The following is a 25,746-nucleotide window of genomic DNA, read 5'->3' on the forward strand; positions in this document are numbered from 1 at the left end:
ATCCCACAGTTATTAATTACCGGGAGATCCCCAGAGTTACTAATCACCGGGAGATCCCGGAGTTATTAATTAATTACCGGGAGATAATTGGAGATCTCCCCGTGACCTCTCGGTGACCTCTCCGGGCAGCCCCGAGCCGATCGGCACCGCCCAGCCGGCGGGACGCGCTGCGATTGGCTCAGAGCGGTGAGTGACAGGCGCCAGGGCCAATAGGAAGCGAGGACTCCTCTAAGGCGGAAGCTCCGCGGGGGACAGGAGGGGACACGGGGGGACACTGGGATGTCCCCAAATCCACCTGCGGCAGCACCGCGAGCGTCACCTCGGCAAGGGGCCGAAAGCTGCTCCCAGTGCCACACCTCTTCCCAACCCCGTTCCCAATCCTATTTTCATATTTTCACATTTCTCACACATTTCATATTTTCACACCGTCCCACTCTCATTCCCATTCCCACACCTGTTCCCAATCCTATTTGCATTCCCCACACCTGTTCCCAATTCTGTTCCCAATTCCGTTCCCACTCTGTTCCCAATCCCAATCCATTCCCACACCTGTTCCCAATTCTGTTCCCAACCCCATTCCCAATCCCATTTTCATTCCCCACATCTGTCCCACTCTCATTCTCATTCCCGTTCCCATTCTGTTCCCATTCCCAATCCCATTTTCATTCCCCACAGGTGTCCCACTCTTTCTCATTCCCACACCTGTTCCCAATGCCATTCACATACCAAATCCCATTCCAAATTTTATTCCCAATCCTATTTTCATTCCCCACACCTGTTCCCAATTCCATTTTCATGCCCCACACCTGTTCCCAATTCTGTTCCCAATCCCACACCTGTTCCCAATCCTATTTTCATTCCCCACACCTGTTCCCAATTCTGTTCCCAATCCCATTCCAGTCCCACACCTGTTCCCAATCCCATTCCAGTCCCACACCTGTTCCCAATCCCATTCCAGTCCCACACCTGTTCCCAATCCCAATCCCATTCCCCAAATCCCCTCTGTCCCCAGCAGGAGCAGCAGCACCACCAGCGCTTTAATTCGAAATCAACGAACCGTCTTAATCAAAGGAATGAATTAATTAATTAATAAAATGTACAGCCGGCCTGGATTTAAATAAAACCATTAAAAAACAAAAAAAAACAACCGAAAAAGGAACATTTACAGCGATCGCTGCCCCTGCCCGGGCCGGGGGGAGGGGCGAGTGCAAAGTGCCAGGGGGGTTGGGGTCCCCTGAGTCCCCCCGGGGCCACCCGGGCAGGGAGGGGACAGGGAAAGTGCAGAACGTTTTGGGGTTTTTGGGGGGTTTTTAAGGGATTTTTGGGGGTTTGGGGGAGGTAGAGCCGCAGGTCCCTCAGAGTCCAGCAGGGGGCGGCGGGGAGCTGCCGGTGCTGGCCGAGCTGGGGCGATGGCGAAGGAGCTTCTCCTCCTCCTGGGGACAGGCGGGGACATGGGGGACAGGGGGGACACGGGGGATATGGGGGACATCGGGGACACAGGGGACACGGGGGACACAGGGGGACACGGGGGACACGGGGGACAGCGTGGGGATATGAGGGACACAGGGGGACATGGGGAGACAGCATGGGGACACAGTGGGGACAGCGTGGGGACACAGTGGGGACAGCGTGGGGACACGGGGGATATGGGGGAAACAGGGGGACACGGGGGGACATGGGGACACAGGGGGACACAGGGGGACACAGGGGGACACGGGGGGACACAGGGGGACACAGGGGGACACAGGGGGACACAGGGGGACACAGGGGGACACGGGGGGACATGGGGAGACACGGGGGACACAAGGGACAAGAGGGAGAGAGATGCTCAGTCAGTGTGGGGCCCTGGGGACGCCCGTGGGGACATGGGGGACACTGGCATGGGGACACAGCCCAGCCAATGTGAGCTCCACGCTGTCCCCAAGGCCACAGGACATCTTTGAGATCCCAAACCCGGGGACACCTCCATCTGCAGGTCTGTGTGACCCCCCAGCCCCACCCTTGGGACCCCCAAACCCCCCAGTTTAGGGTCCTCGTGGTCACTCAGGGCCTCCAGGGGCTCAGGCCACCCCAGTCACCCCAGCCCCATTTTTGGGGTCACCCTGGTCACTCCTAGCCCTGTTTTTGGGGTCACCCTGTGGTCACTCCCAGCCCCAGTTTTGGGGTCACCCTGTGGTCACTCAGAGCCCTGTTTTTGGGGTCACCCTGTGGTCACTCCCAGCCCCATTTTTGCAGCCACCTTGGTCACTCCCAGCCCCGGTTTTGGGGTCACCCTGTGGTCACTCCCAGCCCCGGTTTTGGAGTCACCCTGTGGTCACTCCCAGCCCTGTGTTTGGGGTCACCCTGTGGTCACTCACAGCCTTGTTTTTGGGGTCACCCTGGTCACTCCCAGCCCCGGTTTTGGGGTCACCCTGGTCACTCACAGCCTCCAGGCCACCAGTGCTGCCCCACTCGGCCACGTCCTCCTCGCCCCGCAGCGACTCAGGCCCTTCGTCCTCGTACTCGGTCAGGTAATCAGACTCCTCTGGGGAAATCGGGGTCTGGGGTCACCGCTGGCCCCAGAGCTGTCCCCAGCCCTGTCCCTGTGTCCCCAGGCTGTCCCCTGTCCCCTCACCGTCCCCGTAGCCGTCGGACAGGTAGGGCTGTGCAGGCTCGATGCGCGACACGATCTCTGCCAGGTCTGTGAAACCAGCGCTGGGACAGCTCAGCACCTGGGGACAGAGGGGACACAGGGGACAGGTGAGCACCTGGGGACACGGGACAGAGGGGACAGGTGAGCACCTGGGGACAGAGGGGATACAGGGGACAGGTGAGCACCTGGGGACACAGGGGACAGGTGAGCACCTGGGGACACAGGGGACACAGGGGACAGGTGAGAACCTGGGGACACAGGGGACAGCTCAGCACCTGGGGACACAGGGGACACAGGGGACAGGTGAGCACCTGGGGACAGAGGGGACAGCTGAGAACCTGGGGACACGGGACAGGTGAGAACCTGGGGACACAGGGGACACAGGGGACAGGTCAGAGCCTGGGGACACCGGGGACAGGTGACAACCCGGGGACACAGGGGACACAGGGGACAGCTGAGCACCTGAGGGGACAGAGTGGACAGGTGAGAACCTGGGGACAGAGGGACAAGGGAGAAGGAACAAGGACAAGGAAGGGACAAGGACAAGGCCCAATGGCTCTGAAGGGTAAAACCCAACAAAGCAAAGGTGCCAGGCCAGGGTGGCCCAGCCTGGATGTCCCCAGGCTGTCCCCAGGCTGTCCCCAGGCTGTCCCCAGGCTGTCCCCTCACTCACGTCCATGTGTTTGCTGTCCTGGAAGTCAGCTGATCTCCTGTCCTGCACCATCTTCTCGATGACATCGCCGCGGCTCCAACCCTCGAACACCACGCGGCCGTGCTGGTAGCCAACGTCCTGCCAAGGGGACAGTGGGCAGTGGGCAGTGGGCAGGGGACACCCCAGGGACATCCCAGGGACAGCCAGGACACCCCAAGAATGACCAGGACAGCCATGGGAGCCCAAAATGGTGACCTGGACACTTCCAATGATGGCCAGAGAACCCCGAGGGTGACCCCAATGAGCACCCAGAAGACCCCAAAAATGGCCAGAAGACCCCAGAAATGGCCAGAAGACCCCAAAATGACCACAGCCCCCCAGCCCAGCTCACGTAGATCTCGTCGAACTTGCCGAAGTCCATGGTCTTGAAGCGGTCAATGGGCGGCCGGATGTACTCGCAGTACGAACTGGACTTGACCACCTCCAGCTGCCGGACGCACGACACGTAGGCCAGGCGGGACTGGATCTCCGCCATGTCCGGCACCTGAGGGGACACCAGGGTGAGCAGGACATCCCAGGATGGACAGGAGACACTGGGGTGATCAGGGGACACCAGGATGGACAGGAGACACTGGGATACCCAGGGGACATCACAGTGACCAGGTGACACCAGGATGGACAGGAGATCCCAGTGATGGACAGGAGACACCAGGATGGACAGGAGATCCCAGTGATGGACAGGACACCAGGATGGACAGGAGACACTGGGGTGATCAGGGGACACCACAGTGACCAGGGGACACCAGGATGGACAGGAGATCCCAGTGATGGACAGGAGACACTGGGGTGACCAGGAAACACCAGGATGGACAAAAGATCCCAGGGATGGACAGGACACCAGCATGGACAAGACACACCAGGATGGACAGGAGACACTGGGGTGACCAGGGGACATCACAGTGACCAGGTGACACCAGGATGGACAGGGCACCAGGATGGACAGGAGACCAGGATGGACAGGACACCCCAGTGAAGACCCAGAACACCCCAACGATGACCACAGAACCTCAAGGATGACCAGCACACCCCAAGGAAGAGCTCAGGACACGTCCAGCCCTGCGTCCCCACTGTCCCCAGGGCCACCCCAGGCTGACCTTGACCTTCTCGGCCCAGGGGTTGAGGCGTTTCCAGAGCAGCCACCAGCCGGACAGCGAGTCGCCGTAGTTGCACAGGTCAGTCTCGTCCTGGCTGCCCACGTCGATGGCGATGACCGTCTTGGCGCCCATGTTGCGCGCGATGTCGGCTGAGGGACACAGGACAGCGGTCAGCGGCGTGGGGACAGCGGGGGGAGGAGCTCCAGGGGTGACCGGGGAAGGGCGTTGGGTGGAGAGGAGCTGAGGGGACACTTGGGGACAGCAGGGGACAAAGCCAAGGGGGTGGGGATGGCGTGAAGGTGGAGGAGATGGTGCTGGAGGACATCAAGGGATGGTGAGGATGATGATGAGGATGAAGGAAAGTCATTTCCACAGGGAAGAGGATGGACCTGGAGGACATTAAGGGATGATGATGAAGAAGATGAAGAAGATGATGAGGATGATGAAGATGATGATGATGATGGAGATGATGGAGAAAAGTCGTTTCCACAGGGATCAGGACAAAGATGGTCCTGAAGGACATCAGGAGAGGATGATGGAGATTCATGATGATGATGATGATGGACATCAAGAGATGATGATGATGATGGAGGAAGGTCATTTCCACAGAGGATGGCGATAGTCCTGGAGGACATGAAGAGATGATGACGATGATGATGACAATGATTGATGATGAAGATGATGAAGATGATTGATGATGACGATGAAGGAGGAAGGTGGCTTCAAACCCAAGGAGCCCAGAGACACCAGCAGAGCCCATGCAGCACCAGAGTCACCCAACCCTGCGGTGACAATGACAGTGCAGGATGGACGAAGGTCACCCCTGCACAATGGGGACAAGGTGACCTCCCAAGGCCACCAGAGGTGACCCAGACCGGCCTGGGATGGCCGTGGAGGGATGGAGGAGGACAGAGAGACCCCAGGAGGGCAGCTGGAGATGGAGACGTCAAGAGAGGATGAGGAGGGTGAAGGTGACCCGGGAGGTCACCAGGGCTGGGGACACCTGGGGATGGCAAAGGGGAAGGACAGAAATAATCCGGGATGACACCAGGAGGTGACACAAGAGGTGGCACCAGGAGGTGGCACTGGGAAGTGACACCAGGAGGTGATACGAGAATGTGACACCAGGAGGTGACACCAGGAGGTGACAGAGGTGAAGATGCCCCAAGAGGTGACCAAGCACCGAGGACATTGAGAGATGATCCTGTGCATGGAAAAACCATGGAATATTCTGGAAAAACCAGCTGGCATGGAAAAGGCATCAAGAGATGATCCACCATGGATGGATCCTGAACACAAAAAACCATGGAATGTTCTGGAAAACCACCTGGTATGGAAAAACCAAGGGATGATCCACCATGGATGGATCCTGACCATGGAAAAACCATGGAACGTTCCGGAAAACCAGCTGGCACAGAAAACCACCCGGAGATGATGGAAGATTAATTCATCCTGGACACGAAAAGACATGGAATGTTCCGGAAAACCAAGCGGCATGGAAAAGGCATCAAGAGATGATGGAATATTTTCATGGAAACCATGAAAAAGCCATGGAATGTTCTGGAAAACCACCTGGAGATGATGGAAGATGGATGAATCCTGACATGAAAAAACCATGGAACATTCTGGAAAACCACCAGGAGATGATCCACGATGGATGCAAGATAAACCCTGGCTGTGAAAAACCATGGAATGTTCTGGAAGACCACCAGGAGATGCTGGAAGATGGATTCATCCTGACCATGAAAAAGCCATGGAATGTTCTGGAAAACCACCAGGAGATGATCCATGATGGATGAATCCTAACCATGAAAAAAACATGGAACATTCTGGAAAACCACCAGGAGATGACGGAACATGGATGAATCCTGACCATGAAAAAAAACCATGGAATGTTCTGGAAAACCACCAGGAGATGACGGAACATGGATGAATCCTGACCATGAAAAAAAACCATGGAACATTCTGGAAAACCACCAGGAGATGATCTACGATGGACAGACGGATGGATGGAAAGCCCTGGCAAACCCCCCAGCACGGTAACACCAACAGCCGGACATCCCAGCGCCCAACGGTGGCCGAGGCCGGCCGTGTCCATCTGTCCGTCGGTCCGTGCTCGCCCGCCCCGCGCTGCCCACTTGCCTGGCAGGTTGTTGATGTACCCCCCGTCCATCAGGAGGTTGCCGTCCTTGGGGTCGCACAGGGGCGGCAGGTACCCCGAGAGGGTCATGCTGGCGCGGACGTAGCGCCAGAGCGAGCCTGCGCCGGCGGGAACAAACGCCGCGGTCAGCGCGGCCCCACGACCCCCGACCCCGCCGGGGGCCGCCCCTCGCCCCGCCGGGGACACGTCTGCGCCCCACGGGTGACGCCGCACCGCGGTGGGGGACAGAGGTGGCCGGCGCGCCCTGCTCGGTGCGTGGAGAGTCTGGATGTGGTGGGTTTTGGGGGTGTTTTGGGGGTTTTTGGTGGGTTTTTGGGTGTTTGATTGGGGTTTGTGGTGGTTTTTTAGGGTTTCCATGGTGGTTTTTTGGGGGTTTTTGGGTGTGTTTTTTTGGCGTTTTGGGTGGGGTTTTTGGTGGTTTTTTGGTGGGTTTTGGTGGTTTACTTTGGGGTTTCGGTGTGTTTTTTGGGGTTTTTGGTGTGTTCTGGGTGTGTGTTTGGGGTGGCCCCGGCGAGCGAGCGCTGACCTGGGACATTGTTAACATAGCAGCCGTCCACCAGCCAGTGGCTGTCCTTGGGGTCGCAGAGCGGAGGCAGGTAGGGGGTATAGGACGCACTGGCTCGGACGTAGCGCCAGAGGCTGCCTGGGGACGGAGAGGACACGGTCACGGCCAGCGGGGTGACCGCAGGGGACACGGGGGGACGGCAGCCAGCGGCGTGGGGAGCAGGGGTTAGGGGTCAGCGGGGATTAGTGGGTGTTAGAGGCCAGCGGGGTGGGCGGGGCCGGGTGACCAGCAGGGAGGTGGCCCTGGACGGCTCAATGTCCCAGGTGAGCTCCGGCAGCGGGCGAGGACGAGGGGCGGCCACCACAACGATCCCACCACCATCGTGTCCCCAGCACCGTGTCCCCACCGCCACCACAACGATCCCACTGTCACCATCGTGTCCCCACCGCCACCATCGTGTCCCCACCGCCACCACTGTGTCCCCACTGCCACCACGTCCCCACCACTGCCACTGTATCCCCACCACAATGTCCCCACCGCCACATCCCAACCACTATGATGTCCCCATCACCACCACTGTGTCCCCACCATCACTGTGATGTCCCCACCACAGTGTCCCCAGCACAGTGTCCCCACCATCACTGTGATGTCCCCACCACAATGTCCCCACCATCACTGTGATGTCCCCACCACTGCCACCATATCCCCACCACGATGTCCCCACCACCACCACGATGTCCCCACCAGCACTGCCACCATGTCCTGGGGTTACTGGGGTTAGTGGTCAGTAGTATTAGTGCCTCCTGCAGGCCCAGTGTCCCCAGACCAGTGTCCCCAGCCCAGCCAGGTCCCCAGGGCAGTGGCTCTGGAAGCCACCCCTGTCCCCCAGCCATGTCCTGGCCCTGTCACCTGTGTCCCCCGCGGGGAGGTGACACCGTGCTGGGGTCAGGGTGTCCTTACCGTCCGTGTGAACTCGCATGGCTGACGCCGTGATGTCCGTGGTGACGTTGAAGTAGGGCAGCCACAGGTCCTGGGGGGACACAGGGGACAGGAGGTGACACCGTGGGGGACATCGGGGGATTCAGGGCTGGGGACAAAGCAGGGACATTGGGGACAAACCTCGATCTGCTTGTCCTGGAAGACGCGGTTGATGCTGGCGTTGAAGGCGGAGCCGGAGAACATGGAGGTGATGGGGTAGGTGAGGTCCAGAACTGTCTCGAAAACTGAGTTCATGCACTGAGCAGCAGCAGCAGCAGGAGGAGGAGGTGGAGGAGGAAGAAAAGGAGAAAGAGAAGGAGGGAAAAGGAGGAGGAAGGAGAGAGAGAGGAGATAAATGAAATGCAATGAAAAATAATGAGGAAAAAAAGGAAAAAGAAGAAAGAAGGAGAAAAAATGAGAAAATGGAGGAGGAAAAAAGGAAAGAAGAAAAAAGGGAAGAAGAGGAGAAAGAAATAAGAAAGGAGAAACAAAAACAAAAAAGGTGAAGCAGCAAAAAGCAGAAAGAAGAACAAAAGAAGAAGAAACATAAGAAGGGAAGAAAGAGGAACAGCAAGAGGAAGAAGAAAAAGAGGAAGAGGAGAGTTCAGAAACAGCCAGGGCAGGGCTGGGGGTGTCCCTGGGGTGGGGGAGGACCCCTGTCACCCACCCTGCCCCACTCCCGTGTCCCTGTCACCCATGTCCCCGATGTCTCTGTCACCCTCCCCTGTGTCCCTGATGTCCCTGTGTCACCCACCTTTGCTCACTCCCTGGCGTGCTGCTTGGTGCGCACGGCGCTGCGTTCACTTACCTGTGTCCCTGTCACCCCCTGATGTCCCTGATGTCCCCAGTGTCCCTGTGTCACCCACCTTGGCCCACTCCCTGTCACGCTGTTTGGTGCACACGGCGCTGCACTCACCTACCCATGTCCCTGTCACCCCCTGATGTCCCTGTCACCCCCTGATGTCCCCACGTCACCCCCTGATGTCCCCAATGTCCCCGATGTCCCTGTCCCCCACCTTGGCCCACTCCCTGGCACACTGCTTGGTGTGCACGGCGCTGCGCTCACTGACCCATGTCCCTGTCACCCCCTGATGTCCCCCATCACCTCTCGTGTCCCTGTCCCTGTCACCCCCTCATCCCTGTCACCCCCTGATGTCCCCATGTCACCCCCTCCGTGTCCCTGTCCCTGTCCCCCACCTTGGCCCACTCCCTGGCGCGCTGCTTGGTGCGCACGGCACTGCGCTCCTCGGCGTACAGAGCCCCGATGAAAGCCCCGATGGAAGTTCCTCCCACCAGGTCGATGGGAATTCCCGACTCCTCCATGGCCTTGATGACCCCGATGTGCGAGCAGCCCCTGCGGGGGGACAGCGGGGTCAGGGGGACAGTGACACACGGGGACAGTGGGGATGGGGACAGCGGGGGTCAGGGGGACAGTGCCACACGAGGATGGGGACAGCGGGGTGAGGGCTGGCAGTGCCACAGGGGCAGCACAGGGAGGGGGACACGGGAACATGGTGGGACAGAGGGTTTGGGGACACAGGATACGGGAACAGGAGGACATTAGGACGTGGGATGTGCCGCCATGGAGACACAGGGATATGGGTGACAAGGGGATAGGGGGACACAGGAACATGGGGACAGAGACATGGGGACAATGGGGAGCAATCCCTGTGCTCGCAGAACCAGCTGGGATGAGAATGTGGGACAGTGGGACACGGGGACATAGGGACACAAAGACACAGGGACATGGGATATGTGGGGACACAGGGATAGGGGATATGAAGACATAGGGACACGGGGACACGGGGACACAAAGACACAGGGCTGTGGGATATGGGGACACAGGGATGTGGGATATGAGGCCAGGGGGACACAGAGGGACACAGAGGGACACAGAGGGACACAGAGGAACACACAGGGACACACCTGGCGCCGCCGCCGCCCAGCACCAGCGCGATGGTGTTGCCGGTCAGCACCCTGGCCAGGCGCGAGAAGTCGCTGTGCCGGTCAGGACTCTTCTCAAACACCTTCTCGTACATCTCGCGCTGCGGGGCGACAGGGAGGTGACAGCGAGGTGACAAACCCCCCCGGGGTGGGTGACGATGTGACAATGTCCCAAACCCCCCGGGCGTGGCCGTACCAGCTTGGCGGGGCTGCGGCGCGAGAAGACGCGGCGAGGGCAGCGCAGGTGGAGGTGTCCCGAGCACCACGAGCGCATGTTGAGCCACTCGACGGTGCGCGCCGGGCCGGGGCCGTCCTCGCGGTGCAGCAGCACCAGCTGCTTCAGGGCACGGACCGCCGTGTTCTCCAGCATCTGCTCCAGCTGGAACGGGGGTACGGGGTCAGGGACACCCCAAAATGACCCCATACTGACCCCAAAAATCCCATCCTGATCCCAAAAATCCCATCCCGATCCCAAAAATCCCATCCTCGCGGTGCAGCAGCACCAGCTGCTTCAGGGCATGGACAGCCATGTTCTCCAGCATCTGCTCCAGCTGTGCCAGCGGGCAGAGGGTCAGGGACATCCCAAAATCCCATACAAACCCCAAAATCCCATCCCGATCCCAAAAATCCCATCCCAACCCCAAAATCCCATCCTCGCGGTGCAGCAGCACCAGCTGCTTCAGGGCATGGACAGCCATGTTCTCCAGCATCTGCTCCAGCTGTGCCAGCGGGCAGAGGGTCAGGGACATCCCAAAATCCCATACCGACCCAAAAATCCCATCCCGACCCCAAAATCCCAGCCTGACCCCAGAGTGCCAGCCCAATGCCAGAGCCCCTTCCCACCTCTGGAGACCCCTCCCACCCTCAGAGCTCTATCCTACCTCCGGAGATGGGGTGTGTCCCTATGTCCCTGTGTCCCCATGTCCTTATGCCTTCCTGTCCTTATATCCCTGTGTCCCCATGTCCCCTGTCCCTGTATCCCCATGCCCCATATTCCCATATCCCATGTCCTTATGTCTTCCTGTCCCCATGTCCCTGTGTCCCAACCCCAGTCCCAACCCCAGTCCCAATCCCACCCTATTCCCACCCTATCCCCACCTCTCCTGGTCACCCAGTCCCTGTCCCACCCCTGTCCCTGTCCCATCCCACCTCTCCCAGCACTGGCACTGGTCACCCAGTCCCAGTCCCACCCCTGTCCCGGTCCTTGTCCCACCCCTGTCCCTGTCCCTGTCCCTATCCCATCCCATCTCTCCCAGCGCGCCCCTGTCCCTGTCCCTGTCCCGCCCCTGTCCCTGTCCCTGTCCCACGCCACCTCTCCCAGCGCGGGCTCCTGGTCGCCCAGCCCCACGATGAGGATGCAGTCGGCCTGGCGGATGCAGCGCAGTGTCCAGGGGGTCAGCGTGCAGTCCGTCTGGTAGAGCACGATGCGGTGGATGTCCTCCTGCTGCGCCAGCCAGCCGGACAGCCGGTACTCCTGGATGCTGCGGGCATCGCGTGGTCAGCGGGGGCCAGAGCGGCCAGCGGGGGACACGGGGACACCACTGCCACCCCAGGTACCTCTCGAGGGCCGAGGAGCCCAGGCGGGCGCGGATGATGTCACTGGTGAGGAGCAGCGTGGGACCTGGGGACGGGGATGGGGTCAGTGGTGTGGGGTTGTGGTCACCTCCATGCCATGGGGCTGTGGTCATCTCCATGCCACGGTCACCACTGTGCCATGGGCTGTGGTCACCTCCATGCCATGGTCACCACCATGCCATGAGGCTATGGTCATCACGCCACAGTTGCCACCACGTCATGGGGCTGTGGTCACCTCCACACCATGGTCACCACCACGCCATGGTCACAATCATACCATGAGGTTGTGGTCACCACCCCACGGTTCCCCCCATGCCATGGGGCTGTGGTCACCTCCGTGCCATGGTCACCCTCACACAAATGGCCACCACCACGCCATGAAGCTGGGGTCACCACGCTGTGGTCACTATCCCACCATGGTCACCACCACACCATCAACCTGTGGTCACCACGCCATGCTTCCCACCCCACCCCAGTCACCCTCAGTGTCCACCACACCAAGGCCACAGCCAGGTCCCCAGTGGTCACCGCGGTCCCCATGAGGGTCACTGACCGATGGCGCTGAGCGCGTGCTGCAGCTCCAGGGTGAAGGCGGCCATGGGCACCTCGTCACACACGGGCAGCACGGCCACCGTCGCCAGGTTGCTGGTGGGGTTGATGGGCTCCGAGCTGGACGCCACGCCCAGGCCGGACCCTGCGGGGACACCGAGAGGTGGACACGCTGTCCTGGTGACCCACCGGCCAGGAGAGGCCACCCTGCTGTCCCCTGCTGTCCCCTACCTGGGAAGGGCCCGCGGAGCTGCTGGAGGTTCCCCAGGATCTTCTGGCTCAGCAGGTGGATGAGGCGAGTGACAACCTGTGAGGACGACAGGGGTGGCCATTGGGCCTGGTGGGTGACAAGGACAGGGGTGCCCATTGGGCCTGGTGGGTGACAAGGACAGGGGTGGCCATCAGGCCTGGCACAGACTCAGTGACACCCCAGACTGGTGTCCTACAGGACCTTTTGGGTGTCACCACCACCCTGTCCTTGGGGACCTCAGAGGCACCTCCATGTGCTCTGCTCCTCCCACAGCTTCGTTAATTCCTCATTCTAAGCCAGTTTTAATTAATCCCAACCCCCAGCCGGGGTGGGGACAGGGGGACACCTCGAGGTGGCCCTGGCAGGATCAGGTGACACACAGGGACACCTGAGGTGGCCCTGGTGGTACCTGCGGGTATCAGGTGACACATGGGGACACCCGAGGTGGCCCTGGCGGTACCTGTGGGTTATCAGGTGACATATGGGGACACAAAGTGACACCCCGAGGTGGCCCTGGTGGTACCTGCGGGTATCAGGTGACACATGGGGACACCCGAGGTGGCCCTGGCAGGATCAGGTGACACATGGGGACACCCGAGGTGGCCTGGTACCTGTGGGTATCGGCGCTTGATGTTGTTGAGTGTCCCCTCGGGCAGCTTGGCCAGCTCCGTGTCCCTCACCGCGTGCACCGTGGTGGCTCTGGGCTGCCGCGTCAGCGCCTCCACCTGCGGGGGGACAACGCCGTGAGGGGTGGCACTGCACCCGGGCTGTCCCCAGGCTGTCCCCAGGGTGTCCCCAGGGCGGCACTCACCACGCCCACCAGGTCACCGCGGCCATACTCGCCCACCAGCTCCTTCTTGCCGCTGCCCTTCTGGATGACGGAGCGCAGGCGGCCGTTGAGCACGATGTAGGTGCAGTCCGACTTGTCCCCCTGCCTGGGGACACACGGTGGCACCTGAGCTGCTGGTGGCCCTACCTGAGCTGAGCCCCAGGCACGGGGCTGTGGTCACCACTGTGCTGTGGTCACCACCATGCTGTGGTCACCACCACGCCATAGTCACCACTGTGCCATGGGGCTGTGGTCACCACCATGCCATGGTCACCACTGTGCCATGGGGCTGGGGCCACCACCATGCTGTGGTCACCACCATGCTGTGGTCACCACTGCGCTGTGGGACTGTGGTCACCACCATGCCATGGTCACCACTGTGCTACAGGGCTGTGGTCACCACCGTGCTGTGGTCACCACTGTGCTATGGCGCTGTGGTCACCACCGTGCTGGGGTCACCACTGTGCCATGGGGCTGTGGTCATCTCCATGCCATGGTCACCACTATGCCATGAGGTTGGTGGTCACCACACTAGGGTCACCACCATGCCATACCGACTGCTCACCACCATGCCATGGGGCTTTGGTCACCTCCATGACATGGTCACCAGCATGCCATGAGGTCAATGGTCACCATGCCATTGTCACCACCACGCCATGGGGCTCTGGTCACCTCCAGCCATGCCATGTCCCAGAGGTGGTCACTCACCTGTAGAGCGCCCGGCCAGCCTCCACGGCCATCCAGTCGATGGCGAAGTCCATCTGGCGCACGAAGGGTGACATCCGGGCGGCCACGGTGTGAGCCACGCTCAGCACCACGCTGGGCTGCTCCCGCATGATCCTGGGGACAGGGACACTGTGGGACACCGTGGGGACACCGTGGGGACACCAAAGAGGATCCCAAACTGGAGAGATCCATGGGGATTGTCCATCCGACCCCCAGCCTGGCTCAGGACACCCCAAAACGCCGCCCTGGGGCGCCACCATGCCATGAGGCTGTGGTCACCTCCATGCCATGGTCACCTCCATGCCATGGTCACCTCCATGCCATGGCTCCCACCATGCCATACACACTGTGGTCATCTCCATGCCATGGTCACCTCCATGCCATGGTCACCATCACACCATGACATTGGGGTCACCATGCCATGGTCACCATCATACCACGAGGTTGTCACCATGCCATGGTTGCCACCATGCTGCGGGGCTGTGGTCACCACCATGCCATGATGCTGGGGTCACCACACCACGGTCACCACCACGCCGTGGTCACTCTCCCAGTGCCCACCACAACCAAACCCACCCCACATGGCTGCAGCCACCACCCCCAGGTCCCCAGGGTCACTGCCCCACCCGCTGGCCCCAGGACACTCCAGGACATCTCAGAACACCCCAGGACACCCCAGGACAGCCCCAGAACATCTCACTACAGCCCAGGACATCCCAGGACAGTCCAGGACACCCCAGGACACCTGAGGACACCCCCAGGACATCTCAGAACACCCCAGGACACCCCAGGACATCCCAGTACAGCCCCAGGACAGTCCAGGACATCCCCAGGACAGTCCAGGACACCCCCAGGACAGTCCAGGACACCCCCAGGACAGTCCAGGACACCCCCAGGACATCCCAGGACAGCCCCAGCACACCCCCAGGACAGTCCAGGACATCCCAGAACACTCCGGGACACCCCAGGACAGTCCAGGACATCCCAGGACACCCGAGGACACCCTACGACACCCTCAGGACAGTCCAGAACACCCCAGGACACCCCCAGGACATCTCAGGACATCCCCAGGACACCCTCAGGACATCCCAGGACACCCCAGGACACCCCCAAAACACCCCAGGACAGCCCAGGACACCCCCTGGACACCCCTGGACACCCCAGGACAGCCCAGGACATCCCAGGACATTCCAGGACACCCCCAGAACAGACCAGAACACCCCAGGACAGCACCAGGACACCCCAGGACATCCCAGGACAGCCCCAGGACATCTCAGGACAGCCCCAGGACATCCCAGGACAGCCCCAGGACATCCCAGGACAGCCCCAGGACATCTCAGGACAGCCCCAGGACATCCCAGGACAGCCCCAGGACATCTCAGGACAGTCCAGGACACCCCCAGAACACCCCCAGGACACTCCAGGACATCTCAGGACATCCCCAGGATACCCCAGGATATCTCAGGACAGTCCAGGACATTCCAGGACACCCCAGGACACCCCCAGGACAGCCCAGGACACCCAAGGACACCCCCAGGACACCCAAGGACACCCCAGGACACTCCCAGGACATCTCAGGACACCCAAACCCTGCCCAGCCTCACTCGTAGAAGTCGGACTTGGAGATCTTGAGGAAGGTGCAGTCGCGGTTGGCCTTGATGGTGAAGATGAGAGGCTCTCCGGTGAGCACAGCCAGCTGTCCCACCAGCTCCCCAGGCTGCGTCAGGAACAGGCAGACATCCTCCTCCTTGTCTATCATGCGCTGGTAGACGTGCAGGCAGCCCCACAGCACGAAGTGCAGGCTGACATCCTGGGAAATTGTCACCTGTCACCTTGGGGACAGCCTGGGGACAGCCTGGGGACACTCTGACTGCCACCCCCTGGGACACCTCCATGTCGATCGTACACTGCTACACCTGCAGGCAGCCCCACAGCACGAAGTGGAGACTCACGTCCTGGGAAATTGTCACCTGTCACCTTGGGGACAGCCTGGGGACAGCCTGGGGACACCCTGATACCACCCTGACTGCCACCCCTGGGGACACCTCCTTGTCAATCGTGTGCTGGTAGACGTGCAGGCAGCCCCACAGCATAAAGTGCAGGCTGACATCCTGGGAAATTGTCACCTGTCACCTTGGGGACAGCCTGGGGACAGCCTGGGGACACCCTGACTGCCACCCCCTGGGACACCTCCATGTCGATCGTACACTGCTACACCTGCAGGCAGCCCCACAGCACGAAGTGGAGACTCACGTCCTGTTAGAGTGTCACCTGTCACCTTGGGGACAGCCTGGGGTCACCCTGCCACCCCCTGAGGTCACCCTGCCACCGCCCAGCTGGAATCCCCGAGCACCCCCAGGTTCTCATGGCTCTGGTTGTCCCCAGGGCAGCTGGTGTCCCCAGACCCACCTGGTCACCCTGGCGGGCGATGACAGTGCCACCCTTGGCGTGGTGCAGCAGGACGCGGTTGTTGAGCAGAGAGGGGTCCTGGGGGAGGAGGGGACAGAGAGGGTGACCAGGAGGTCACAGGGGTCACCCCGAGGGGATGGGGTGACCAGAGGGTCACAGGGTCACCCTGAGGGGATGGGGTGACCAGGGGGCCACCAGGAACCAATGGGGACCACTGTGAGGGGATGGGAACACACCCCAAAGTGGTGGGGGATCATCCTAAAGGTGACAAGGACACCCCAAAGTGACCAAAACCACCCTAAAGGTGACAAGGACGACCCCAAAGTGACAGGAACCATCCCAAAGGTGTCAAGGACACCCCAAAGTGACAAAAACCACTCTAAAGGCACCAAGGACCACCCCAAAATGACAAAAACCACCCTAAAGCTGTCAAGGACACCCCAAAGTGACATGGACCCATCCTAAAGGTGACAAGGACCTCCCCAAAGCCACGAGGAACCACCAGGACCTCCCCACGACCCCCCATGACCCCACAAACCCCGCTGACCCCAACAATGCCACCCTCACCTCGACCTTCATGAGCTTGATGAGCTCCCGCTTGGCCTCCTCGAAGATGTCACTGCTCTGGCGGCCCTGGTAGGGTCCGAAGGGACACGTTCCCGACGCTCCCGCTGTTCCTGTTCCCGATCCCATTCCCGTTCCCGTTGTTCCCGATCCCGCTGTTGTTCCCGGTGCTGTTCCTGGTGTTGCTCCCGGCTCGTCCTCGCAGCAGCTGTAGCGGTAAATCCCCGACGGCTGTTCCTCCAGCGTCACCGATTTGCGCTCCTTGGGCTCCTGAGGCTGCGGGAAACCGGGGGGTTTGGGGTGGAATCAGTGTGGGATTTGGAGAGGGATTTAGGGTGGGATTTGGGTGGCATTCAGGGGGGATTCAGGCTGGAATTTGGGATGGATTCAGGTGGGATTCGGGCTGGAATTTAGGGTGGATTCAGGTGGAATTTGGGATGGATTTGGGATGGGATTCAGGCTGGAATTTGGGATGGATTCGGGCTGGAATTTGGGATGGGATTCAGGGTGGGATTCGGGCTGGAATTTGGGATGGATTCAGGCTGGAATTTGGGGTGGGATTCAGGCTGGAATTTGGGATGGATTCAGGATGGAATTCGGGGTGGGATTTGGGGTAGATTTAGGATGGATTCAGGGTAGATTTGGGATGGATTCAGGTTGGGTTTAGTGATGGAATTTGGGATGAATTCGGGATGGGATTCAGGGTAGGATTTGGGATGGATTTGGGCTGGAATTCAGGGTGGGATTTGGGGTAGATTTTAGGATGGATTCAGGGTAGATTTGGGATGGATTCGGGACGGGATTCAGGTTGGAACTTAGGGTGGATTCAGGTGGAATTTGGGATGGATTTAGGATGGATTCAGGGTAGATTTGGGATGGATTCGGGATGGGATTTGGGATGGAATTTGGGATGGATTTGGGATGGAATTTGGGATGGAATTTGGGATGGAATTTGGGATGGATTCGGGATGGATTTGGGATGGAATTTGGGCTGGAATTTGGGGTGGATTCAGGCTGGAATTTGGGATGGAATTTAGGATGCTTTCGGGTCTCTCCTGGCCCTACCTGCCCGAAAGCCCCGCTGCTGTCCTCCTGCAGCGACACCGAGATGCGGCTGCGCTCGTAGGCCATGTCGAAATCGGAGCGAGGACCTTTCTGGATGCCTGCGAGGGTCCTGGGGTCACCATGGGGACAGAACCTCCCCGGGGGGTGACCACGGGGTGACCACACCCTGACCACGCCCTGACCACGCCAGGACCCACCTGAGATGTCCACAGGCATGGAGATGCAGCGGCTGAGCTGAGGCGGTGCTGGCGCTGGGGGTTCCTTCAGCAGCTCGGCTGGGGGGCAGAGGGGAGTTTGGGTGGGTTTGGGGTGGATTTGGGTGGGTTTGGGGTGGGGTTTGGGGGAGAATTCAGGGTGGGATTCAGGAGGAATTCAGGAAGAATTCAGGGGGGATTTAGGGTGGGATTTGGGGGTGATTTGGAGTGGGATTTAGGGGAGAATTCGGGGAATTCAGGGGGGATTTGTGGTGGAATTCAAGGGGAAATCAAGGGAAATTCTGGGTGGATTCAGGTGGAGTTCAGGGGGAATTCAGGGTGGGATTCAGGGGTGATTCAGAGAGAGATTTGGGGGGCAATTCAGGGTGGCACTCAAGAGAATTCGGGAGGAACACAGGGGGAACTCAGCGGGGATTTGGGGTGGAATTCAGGGGGATTTCGGGGGGATATTTGAGGGGCGATTTAGGGTTCAGGGCACAGCACAGACCCCAGAAACGCTGGCAGATCCCCCGTTCCCCTCACCGGTGTCTCGGCCCTCGTCCGAGCTGCCCAGGCTGCGCTTGCCGTGCCGCACAGGGCTGGTGCGAGCGGCGTGGCCAGGCTGGGGGAACAGCCGCAGCGGCTGCATGTCCTGTTGCTGGGGACACGGGGACATCAGAGGGGACACCAGAGCGTCCATCCCCACCCAGGGACACCCCAACCTGCACCCCGAACTCACGTGGCTGAAGAGCTCGTTGGTCAGCCCCAGGTAGTTGTGCAGCGCCAGGAAGGTGACGCGCTGCAGCCGCACCATGATGATCTGAGGGACACGGGGACACCGTGGGTCACCTGCCACCCCAGGGGACATCCCGGGGTCCCCCTGAGCCCCACTGACCTGCACCACCCTGACCAGGCTCTCGGGGTACTTCTCAAAGACGGCTGAGAAAGCCTCGACCGGCAGGCGCAGCACCGTAGAGTCCTCGGCCGCTCGGGCACAGACTGTCCGGTACGGCCGCTGGTGGCCCTGGGGACATCGAGGGTCAGGGGGACAGCCAGGCCTTGGGGGGGAACTGGGGGCAGGCAGGGACTGGGGGGCACTGGGGTTTGGGGTGACCTTGATTGGGTTTGGAGTGACCTTGATTGGGTTTGGGGTGGCCAAGGTTGGCTTTGGGGTGGCCAAGGTTGGGTTTGGGGTGACCACGGCTGGGCTGGAGGGGCTTGGGGACAGCCTGGGGACATTGGGGACAATCACCACCAAGGTCAACGGGGTTTAGGACCATCCTGAGTGGCCACGCAGGGTTTGGGGACAGCTGGGGACATGGCAGTACCGTGATGACATCCAGGATGCTGAGCAGGCTGTGCACACTGTCCCCAGGGAACACCTCCTTCATCACTGTCTCCTTCCCGTCCTGCTGGGACAGAGCCTGTGTCCCCACGTGTCCCCACATGTCCCCTGCGTGTCCCCAGATATCCCCTGGGTGTCCCTGAACATCCCTGAGGTGTCCCCAAGCATCCCTTGGGTGACTTTGGGCATCTCTGAACGTCCTTGGGGTGTCTCCAGGTGTCCCTGGTGTCCTCCAGGTGTCCTTGGGTGTCTCCAGGTGTCCCTGGTGTCCCCTAGGTGTCCCTGAGTGTCTCCAGGTGTCCTCAAGGGTGTCCCAGGCTCTCCCTTGGGTGTGTCCAGGTGTCCCTGGTGTTTGGTTGGTTTGGTTGTGTGTTGGGTGTGTGTTGGGTGTGTGTTGGGTCGCCATGTGTCCCTAGGATGTCCCCAGCTGTCCCTAGGATGTCCCCTTCTGTCCCCAGCTGTCCCTGAGGTGCTCTCTAGGTATCCCCAGGTATCCCTGGTTGTCCCCAGCTGCCCCCCAGCTGTCCCTAGGATGTCACCATGCGTCCCTAGGATGTTCCCAGCTGTCCCTAGGATGTCCCCTGCTGTCCCCAGCTCTCCCCAACATGCTCTCTAGGTATCCCTAGGCATCCCTGGCTGTCCCTGGCTGCCCCCCAACTGTCCCTAGGATGTCCCCATGTGTCCTTAGATGTCCCCTGCTGTCCCCACCTGTCCCTGAGGTGCTCTCTAGGTATCCCCAGGTATCCCTGGCTATCCCCAGCTGCCCCCCAGCTGTCCCTAGGATGTCCCCACGTGTCCTTAGGATGTTCCCAGCTGTTCCTAGCATGTCCCCAGGATGTCCCCAGGTGTCCCCGTGTCCCTCACCGCCTCGCTGAGCAGCAGCTCCAGCTTGCCCTCCTGCAGGACGTAGATGCTGGTGTCCGGCTGGCCTGGCCGGAACACATCCTCGCCCTGCTGGCACTGCTGGAACACCATGTGCTTGCAGAGCTCCAGGAACAGAGGCTTCTCAAAGTGCCCCAGCACCCTGCGGGGACAAAGGGACAGAGGTGACACCGTGGGGACAGTGACACTGCAGGAACAGAGGCTTCTCAAAGTGTCCCAGCACCCTGAGGGGACAAAGGGACAGCGGTGACACCAGGGGGACAGTGACACTGCAGGAACAGAGGCTTCTCAAAGTGCCCCAGCACCCTGCGGGGACAAAGGGACAGAGGTGACACTGTGGGGACAGTGACACTGCAGGAACAGAGGCTTCTCAAAGTGTCCCAACACCCTGCGGGGACAAAGGGACAGAGGTGACACTGTGGGGACAGTGACACTGCAGGAACAGATCCTGATCCCACAGACAGATCCGATCCCATGGACAAATTCCAAGGTCAGATCCTGATCCCAGGGATGGATCCCGATCCCAATCCCATTGACAGTTCCCAATTCCATAGATAAATCCCAATCCTACTGACAGATCCCAATGCCACATATAAATCCCAATTCCACAGACAGATCCCAATCCCACATATAAATCCCAATTCCACAGACAGATCCCAATCCCACTGACAGATCTTGATCCAATCCCACGGTCAGACCCCCATCCCAAGGATGGATCCCAACCCCACGGACAGATCCTGATCCCAGTCCCAATCTCACTGGCAGATCCCAATCCCATAGGTAAATCCCGATCCCATAGATAGATCCCAATCTCATTGACAGATCCCAATCCCAAAGACAAATCCCAATCCCACTGACAGATCCCAATCCCACAGATAAATCCCAATCCCACTGACAGATCCCAATCCCACTGACAGATCCCAATCCCACTGACAGATCCCAATCCCAATCCCACTGACAGATCCCAATCCCAATCCCAATCCCACTGACCAATCCCACTCCCACTGACCACTCCCACTCCCACAGACGCTCCCAGCCGCGCTCACCGGACGTTCTTGAGCATGTAGAGCACCTCAGAGGGCAGGTGGGAACTCGCCACGTCGAACTCGGTCAGGTCAGCCTCCAGCACCGAGGGCGGCGGCTCCTTCAGCTGCAGCGTCGGCGGCTCCTTCTGGATGCGCAGGAAGCTGGCCGACACCCTGGGGACACGTGGGGACACACGGGGACGCTGCGGGGACGCCGCGGGGACAGCCGGACGCTGCCATGCCAGCCCAGCCCGCCGCGCCCTGCCTCACTTCTTGGCGATGCTGAGAACCTTCAGCTTCTTGCGGCTGCGCGGCCTGGAGGCGCCGCTGGACGAGGCGCTGTCCACCAGGGACGACGTGGACTGGGACACCTGTGGGGACAGCGCCGCGTGTCACCCCGGGGTGGCACCGCGGGGTCACCCGGCTGCCGCCCCGAGGGTCACCTTACGCATGATCTTGCGGCTGTAGAAGAGCACTTTGTCCCTCTTGCGGAAGCGGTACCGGGGCGGCTCCTGGGCGGGGACATCTGGGGACACCGAGGGGACATGGTGAGGGTGGCAGGGGCATCGTCACCCCTGTCCCCCAGGTGTGTCACTCACGCTTGAGGCGAAGCCACCAGCCCAGCGCCGCAACGGCCATGATGACGATGGCGACGCCCAGGATGGTCACCAGCACCTGCGGAGGGACGGGGATGTCCCCACGGTGTCCCCAAGGGGTGGGGACGAACGCGGGAGTGAGCAATGGTGCTGCCAGTGTGGGGACACGGAGCGACAGGAGGGGCTTGGGTGGTCAGGGACAAGGGACAAGTTTGTGTCCCCTCAGGGGGTGCTGGCAGCAGTGGGGACATGGGGACATTGGGAACACTGGGGACATTGAGAACATGAGGGACACTGGGGACATTGAGAACATGGGGACATTGGGAACATGAGGGACACTGGGGACATAGAGAACATGGGGACATTGGGAATATGAGGGACATTGGGGACACTGGGGAAACTGCAGACACTGGGGACATTAGGGACATTGAGAATATGGGGACACTAGGGACACTGTGGACACTAGGGACATTGGGGACACTGGGGACATTGAGGGCATCACGGCATGAAGGACACTGGGGACACTGGAGACGTTGGGGACATTAAGAATTTGGGGACATTGGGGACACTGGGGACACTAGGGACATTGGGGACACTAGGGACATTGGGGACACTAGGGACACTGGGGGCATTGGGGACACTGCAGACACTGGGGACACTAGGGACATTGGGGACACTAGGGACACTCACAGCACGCGAGGGCAGCTGCTCCTTGCTGAAGAACGCCAGCAGCCACCTCAGGAAGGTGCCCTGCGGGGACAAGGGACAGCTGAGCCCCGCTGTCCCCCCGGCTGGGGACACTGGGGTGACAGGGACGTGTCCCACCTCCGCCTCCTGCTGCGACTCGCTCTGCCCCATGGCCGGGGGGGGCTCTGCCCATCCAAAATCCTGCCAGAAACGGGAAAAACGGGAAAAAGGGACAATGGAGGGGCTGGGGACACGCGGTGGCACCGAGGGACACCCAGGGGAAAGCCCTGCTGCGGGTGGGTGTGGCCCCAGGGTGTCCCCACGGTGCTTGGGGACATCGCGTGGCCACCGGCAGCTCCCCCGGGGACAAGAGCCAGCCTGTTGTGACAATGCCGGTCACCGTGCCAAGGCTACCAGGCGCTGTCACCCGGCCCTGTTGTCACCCCATCAGTGCCACCGCCGGGCCTGGCCCTGCTGTGTCCCCTCCCCGTGTCCCCTGTCCGCACTGTCACCCCGCCATTGTCCCCCTGTCCTTCCCAAGGACACCCCGGGGAGGTGACAGTGCCATTGTCACAGCATGTCCCCGAGGCTGGCACGTGCCACCCCCGAGGGCAGTGACCCCGTGGTGGCACCTCGGCCTGGTGACGCCCTGAGGGCTCTGCAGGTGACCAATGTCCCCACATTGTCCCCAAATCACCCCCCAGCTTCACAAGCCCCCCAGGATTTACTGTCCCCAAATTTATTTCCAATTCCCCCAAACTGGGGCTCAATCTGCCCCAACTGCCCCCTTTACCCTTACTGTCCCTCAGGCTGTTATTATTTAATTACCCCCAAGTGTTTTCTCATTTATTTACCCTCACACATCTATTGCCCCCCGTGATTTAATTGCCCCCCGTGATTTAATTGCCCCCCGTGATTTAATTCCCCCCCTGTGGTTTAATTGCCCCCCGTGGTTTAATTGCCCCCCAGGCCGTTTTTGCCCCCCAGGCCGTTCCTGCCCCCGCACCAGTTAATTACCCCTCACACCCTAATTGCCCCCCCAGGCCGTTATTGCCCCGCCGCGAGTTAATTACCCCTTCCAGCCCTAATTACCCCAGTGAGTTAATTAACCCCTCACAGCCCAGCTGCCCCGCCGAGCCGCAGCCCCCCGGGCCGTTATCGCCCCCCGGCCGTTATTGCCCCTCAGGCCTCCCGCTGCCCTCAGCGCTTCCCCCTCAGCTTCCCTCACACCTCCCGCCGCTCCTCCACCCCCCGATCCCCCACAGCCCGCACAGCCCCCCGGAGCTCCCCCCGGCCGGCACAGCCCCCCCGGAACCCCCCGGGACCCCCCCGGCCCCCCTCACCGGCCGCCGCTCCCGCCCCGCTCCGGCCCTGGCGGCGGCCGCGGCCCCCGCGCGGTCATGGCCCCTTTAAGGCCGTCCCGCCTCTTCGGTGACGTCACCCGGCGGCGCCGAGCCGGTCGCGGCGCTGCCGCCATGTTGAGAAGGTCAAACCGGGCAGATAATGGTCAGACGCCATGTTGGGTGTTGCGTTGTGACGTCATTGAAACGCGACCGCCCGGGCGCGTGGGGCTGTAGGGTCGCCCCGGCGCCATCTTGGGGGTGGCGGGGGGGGGAGGGGTGACACCCCAAATTTTGGGGGGACAATGAGGGGATAATGACGGGGAGGGGACACTCCATACCCCATGTGGGCAAGGGAGGGGACAGTGGGGGGACACCTCCGGGGGGGGACACCCCGAACTTGGGACGGGGGGACAATGGGGGACAATGGGGACAATGGGGACAATGGGGGACAATGGGGGACAATGGGGACAATGAGGGACAAGGGGGGACTCCCTCGGGTCTGTCTGTCCCCATGGGGGCGGGGGACACCCAGGGCCAGCCCTGTCCCGCTGGGGTGGCACCTGCCGCCACCTTGTCCCCATAGCGGTGACAGCCGGTGTCACCCGCGTGCCACAGGGACACCCCGGGGTGACAGCGGTGTCACCTTTGTCCCGCCATGAGCACCCCGAGGTGACAACTCCCGGTGCCACCACGTCCCCGCCGGTGCCACCCGCCCGGAGTTCCCCGTCCCCGAAGCCGCCGGGTCACCTCGGGGACAGGAAACGAAACCCCCCCCCAGCATTTCCTCTTCACCCGCCGGCGACGAAATGGGGACAATTTGGGGTTTTCGGGGATGGGAGGTGACAAAGCGCCGGGGGCGGGCTCTCCAGGTGTCCCCCATTGTCCCCTCCATGTCCCCAAAGCGGCCTGAGATGCTCCACCCCATTGTCCCAAATCCCCCTGGGAAAATCAACCCAAATCCCCCAAAATCCCCCAAATCTGGGGGTCCCGCTCCCCATCCCGCCCAGGAACGACATGGAAACAGCTGGAAAAACACCAGTTTAATAGGACCGGGGGGGATTTGGGGACAATCCCGGGAATTTCGGGGCAATCCTGGGAATTTCGGGGAGATCCCGGCGGATCCGGCCGTGCTGGGATCACAGCTCCCTGCTCCGCGCGCCAGCACGTGGAAAACCCTGGATTTTGGGGGGAAATAGGGTCTCTGGGGGCTTCTCTCTCAATCCAGACCCAGAAAAACCCAGATTTTGGGAGGAAAAAGGATCTCTAGATGCTTCCCCCCACCAATCCAGGCCCAGAAAATCCCGGATTTTGGGGGAAAAGGCTCTCTGGGTGTTTCCCCCCAAGCCCCCCAGGCCCGGTTTTCCCGGGAAGAGCCTCAGCCGGCATTCCCGGTGGGAACGGCGGTCGGCGCCGCCCACGGCCGGGGCTGGTGCCGGGCTGGTGCCGCGACTCGCCCGACAGGTCCCGCGGTGGCCGCGGGGCTCGGCAGGGCGTGGGAAGTCCCCACGCGTGTCCAGGCACACGGAGCGCCGCGGGGACCGAGTGGGGACCGAGTGGGGATGGCGGGGTGGGGACAGGGGCTGAGCTGACCGTACCTGGGGACAGCGGGGGACAGCGTTCGTACCGTGGGGTGGCCCTGGGTGGCCGTGGGGTGGCCTTGGATCATCCATGTGTCCATGAG

At 61.1% G+C, this 25,746-nt stretch overlaps 1 protein-coding gene across 8 annotated transcripts; it reads right to left on the reverse strand.

Annotated features, from left to right (window-relative positions):
- Nucleotides 1-1,036: 1,036 nt before the first annotated feature.
- PNPLA6 (patatin like domain 6, lysophospholipase) lies at nucleotides 1,037-24,199 on the reverse strand. Of its 8 annotated transcripts, none has more exons than XM_085046108.1 (37): nucleotides 24,066-24,199; nucleotides 22,861-22,923; nucleotides 22,726-22,785; nucleotides 22,039-22,114; nucleotides 21,883-21,965; nucleotides 21,710-21,810; nucleotides 21,461-21,613; nucleotides 20,397-20,556; nucleotides 19,516-19,596; nucleotides 19,083-19,211; nucleotides 18,927-19,007; nucleotides 18,731-18,839; nucleotides 18,191-18,268; nucleotides 17,994-18,091; nucleotides 16,932-17,204; nucleotides 16,365-16,442; nucleotides 15,560-15,765; nucleotides 13,938-14,069; nucleotides 13,212-13,335; nucleotides 13,012-13,125; nucleotides 12,382-12,457; nucleotides 12,155-12,295; nucleotides 11,584-11,647; nucleotides 11,339-11,507; nucleotides 10,223-10,405; nucleotides 10,009-10,127; nucleotides 9,280-9,436; nucleotides 8,224-8,340; nucleotides 8,065-8,134; nucleotides 7,126-7,242; nucleotides 6,581-6,697; nucleotides 4,439-4,587; nucleotides 3,676-3,828; nucleotides 3,306-3,422; nucleotides 2,615-2,711; nucleotides 2,424-2,524; nucleotides 1,037-1,433 (listed from the first exon to the last, which is right to left on the reverse strand). In XM_085046108.1, exons 2-37 carry the CDS (start codon nucleotides 22,891-22,893, stop codon nucleotides 1,356-1,358), a joined length of 4,194 nt encoding a protein of 1,397 aa, XP_084902234.1. In that variant the 5' UTR covers nucleotides 22,894-22,923; nucleotides 24,066-24,199; the 3' UTR covers nucleotides 1,037-1,355. The 8 variants fall into 8 exon arrangements, with proteins under 8 accessions (XP_084902234.1, XP_084902232.1, XP_084902233.1 ...); XM_085046106.1 differs by having other exon boundaries at nucleotides 18,731-18,845; XM_085046107.1 differs by lacking the exon at nucleotides 24,066-24,199 and adding an exon at nucleotides 23,815-23,836 and having other exon boundaries at nucleotides 18,731-18,845.
- Nucleotides 24,200-25,746: the final 1,547 nt, after the last annotated feature.

Source organism: Lichenostomus cassidix, unplaced genomic scaffold (genome assembly GCF_008360975.1).
Source record: "Lichenostomus cassidix isolate B80296 unplaced genomic scaffold, HeHo_3.0 HiC_scaffold_39, whole genome shotgun sequence".
Classification (NCBI taxonomy): Eukaryota; Metazoa; Chordata; class Aves; order Passeriformes; family Meliphagidae; genus Lichenostomus; species Lichenostomus cassidix.

Coding starts and splice junctions, on each gene's coding strand:
- PNPLA6 (XM_085046106.1), bottom strand. CDS start 22,893: ATGGGGCAGAGCGAGTCGCAGCAGGAGGCGGAG. Junction 15,766..16,364: donor TCGCCCGCCAGGGTGACCAG/GTGGGTCTGGGG, acceptor ACAATTTCCCAG/GATGTCAGCCTGCACTTCGT. Junction 12,296..12,381: donor GCTCCGCGGGCCCTTCCCAG/GTAGGGGACAGC, acceptor GTGTCCCCGCAG/GGTCCGGCCTGGGCGTGGCG.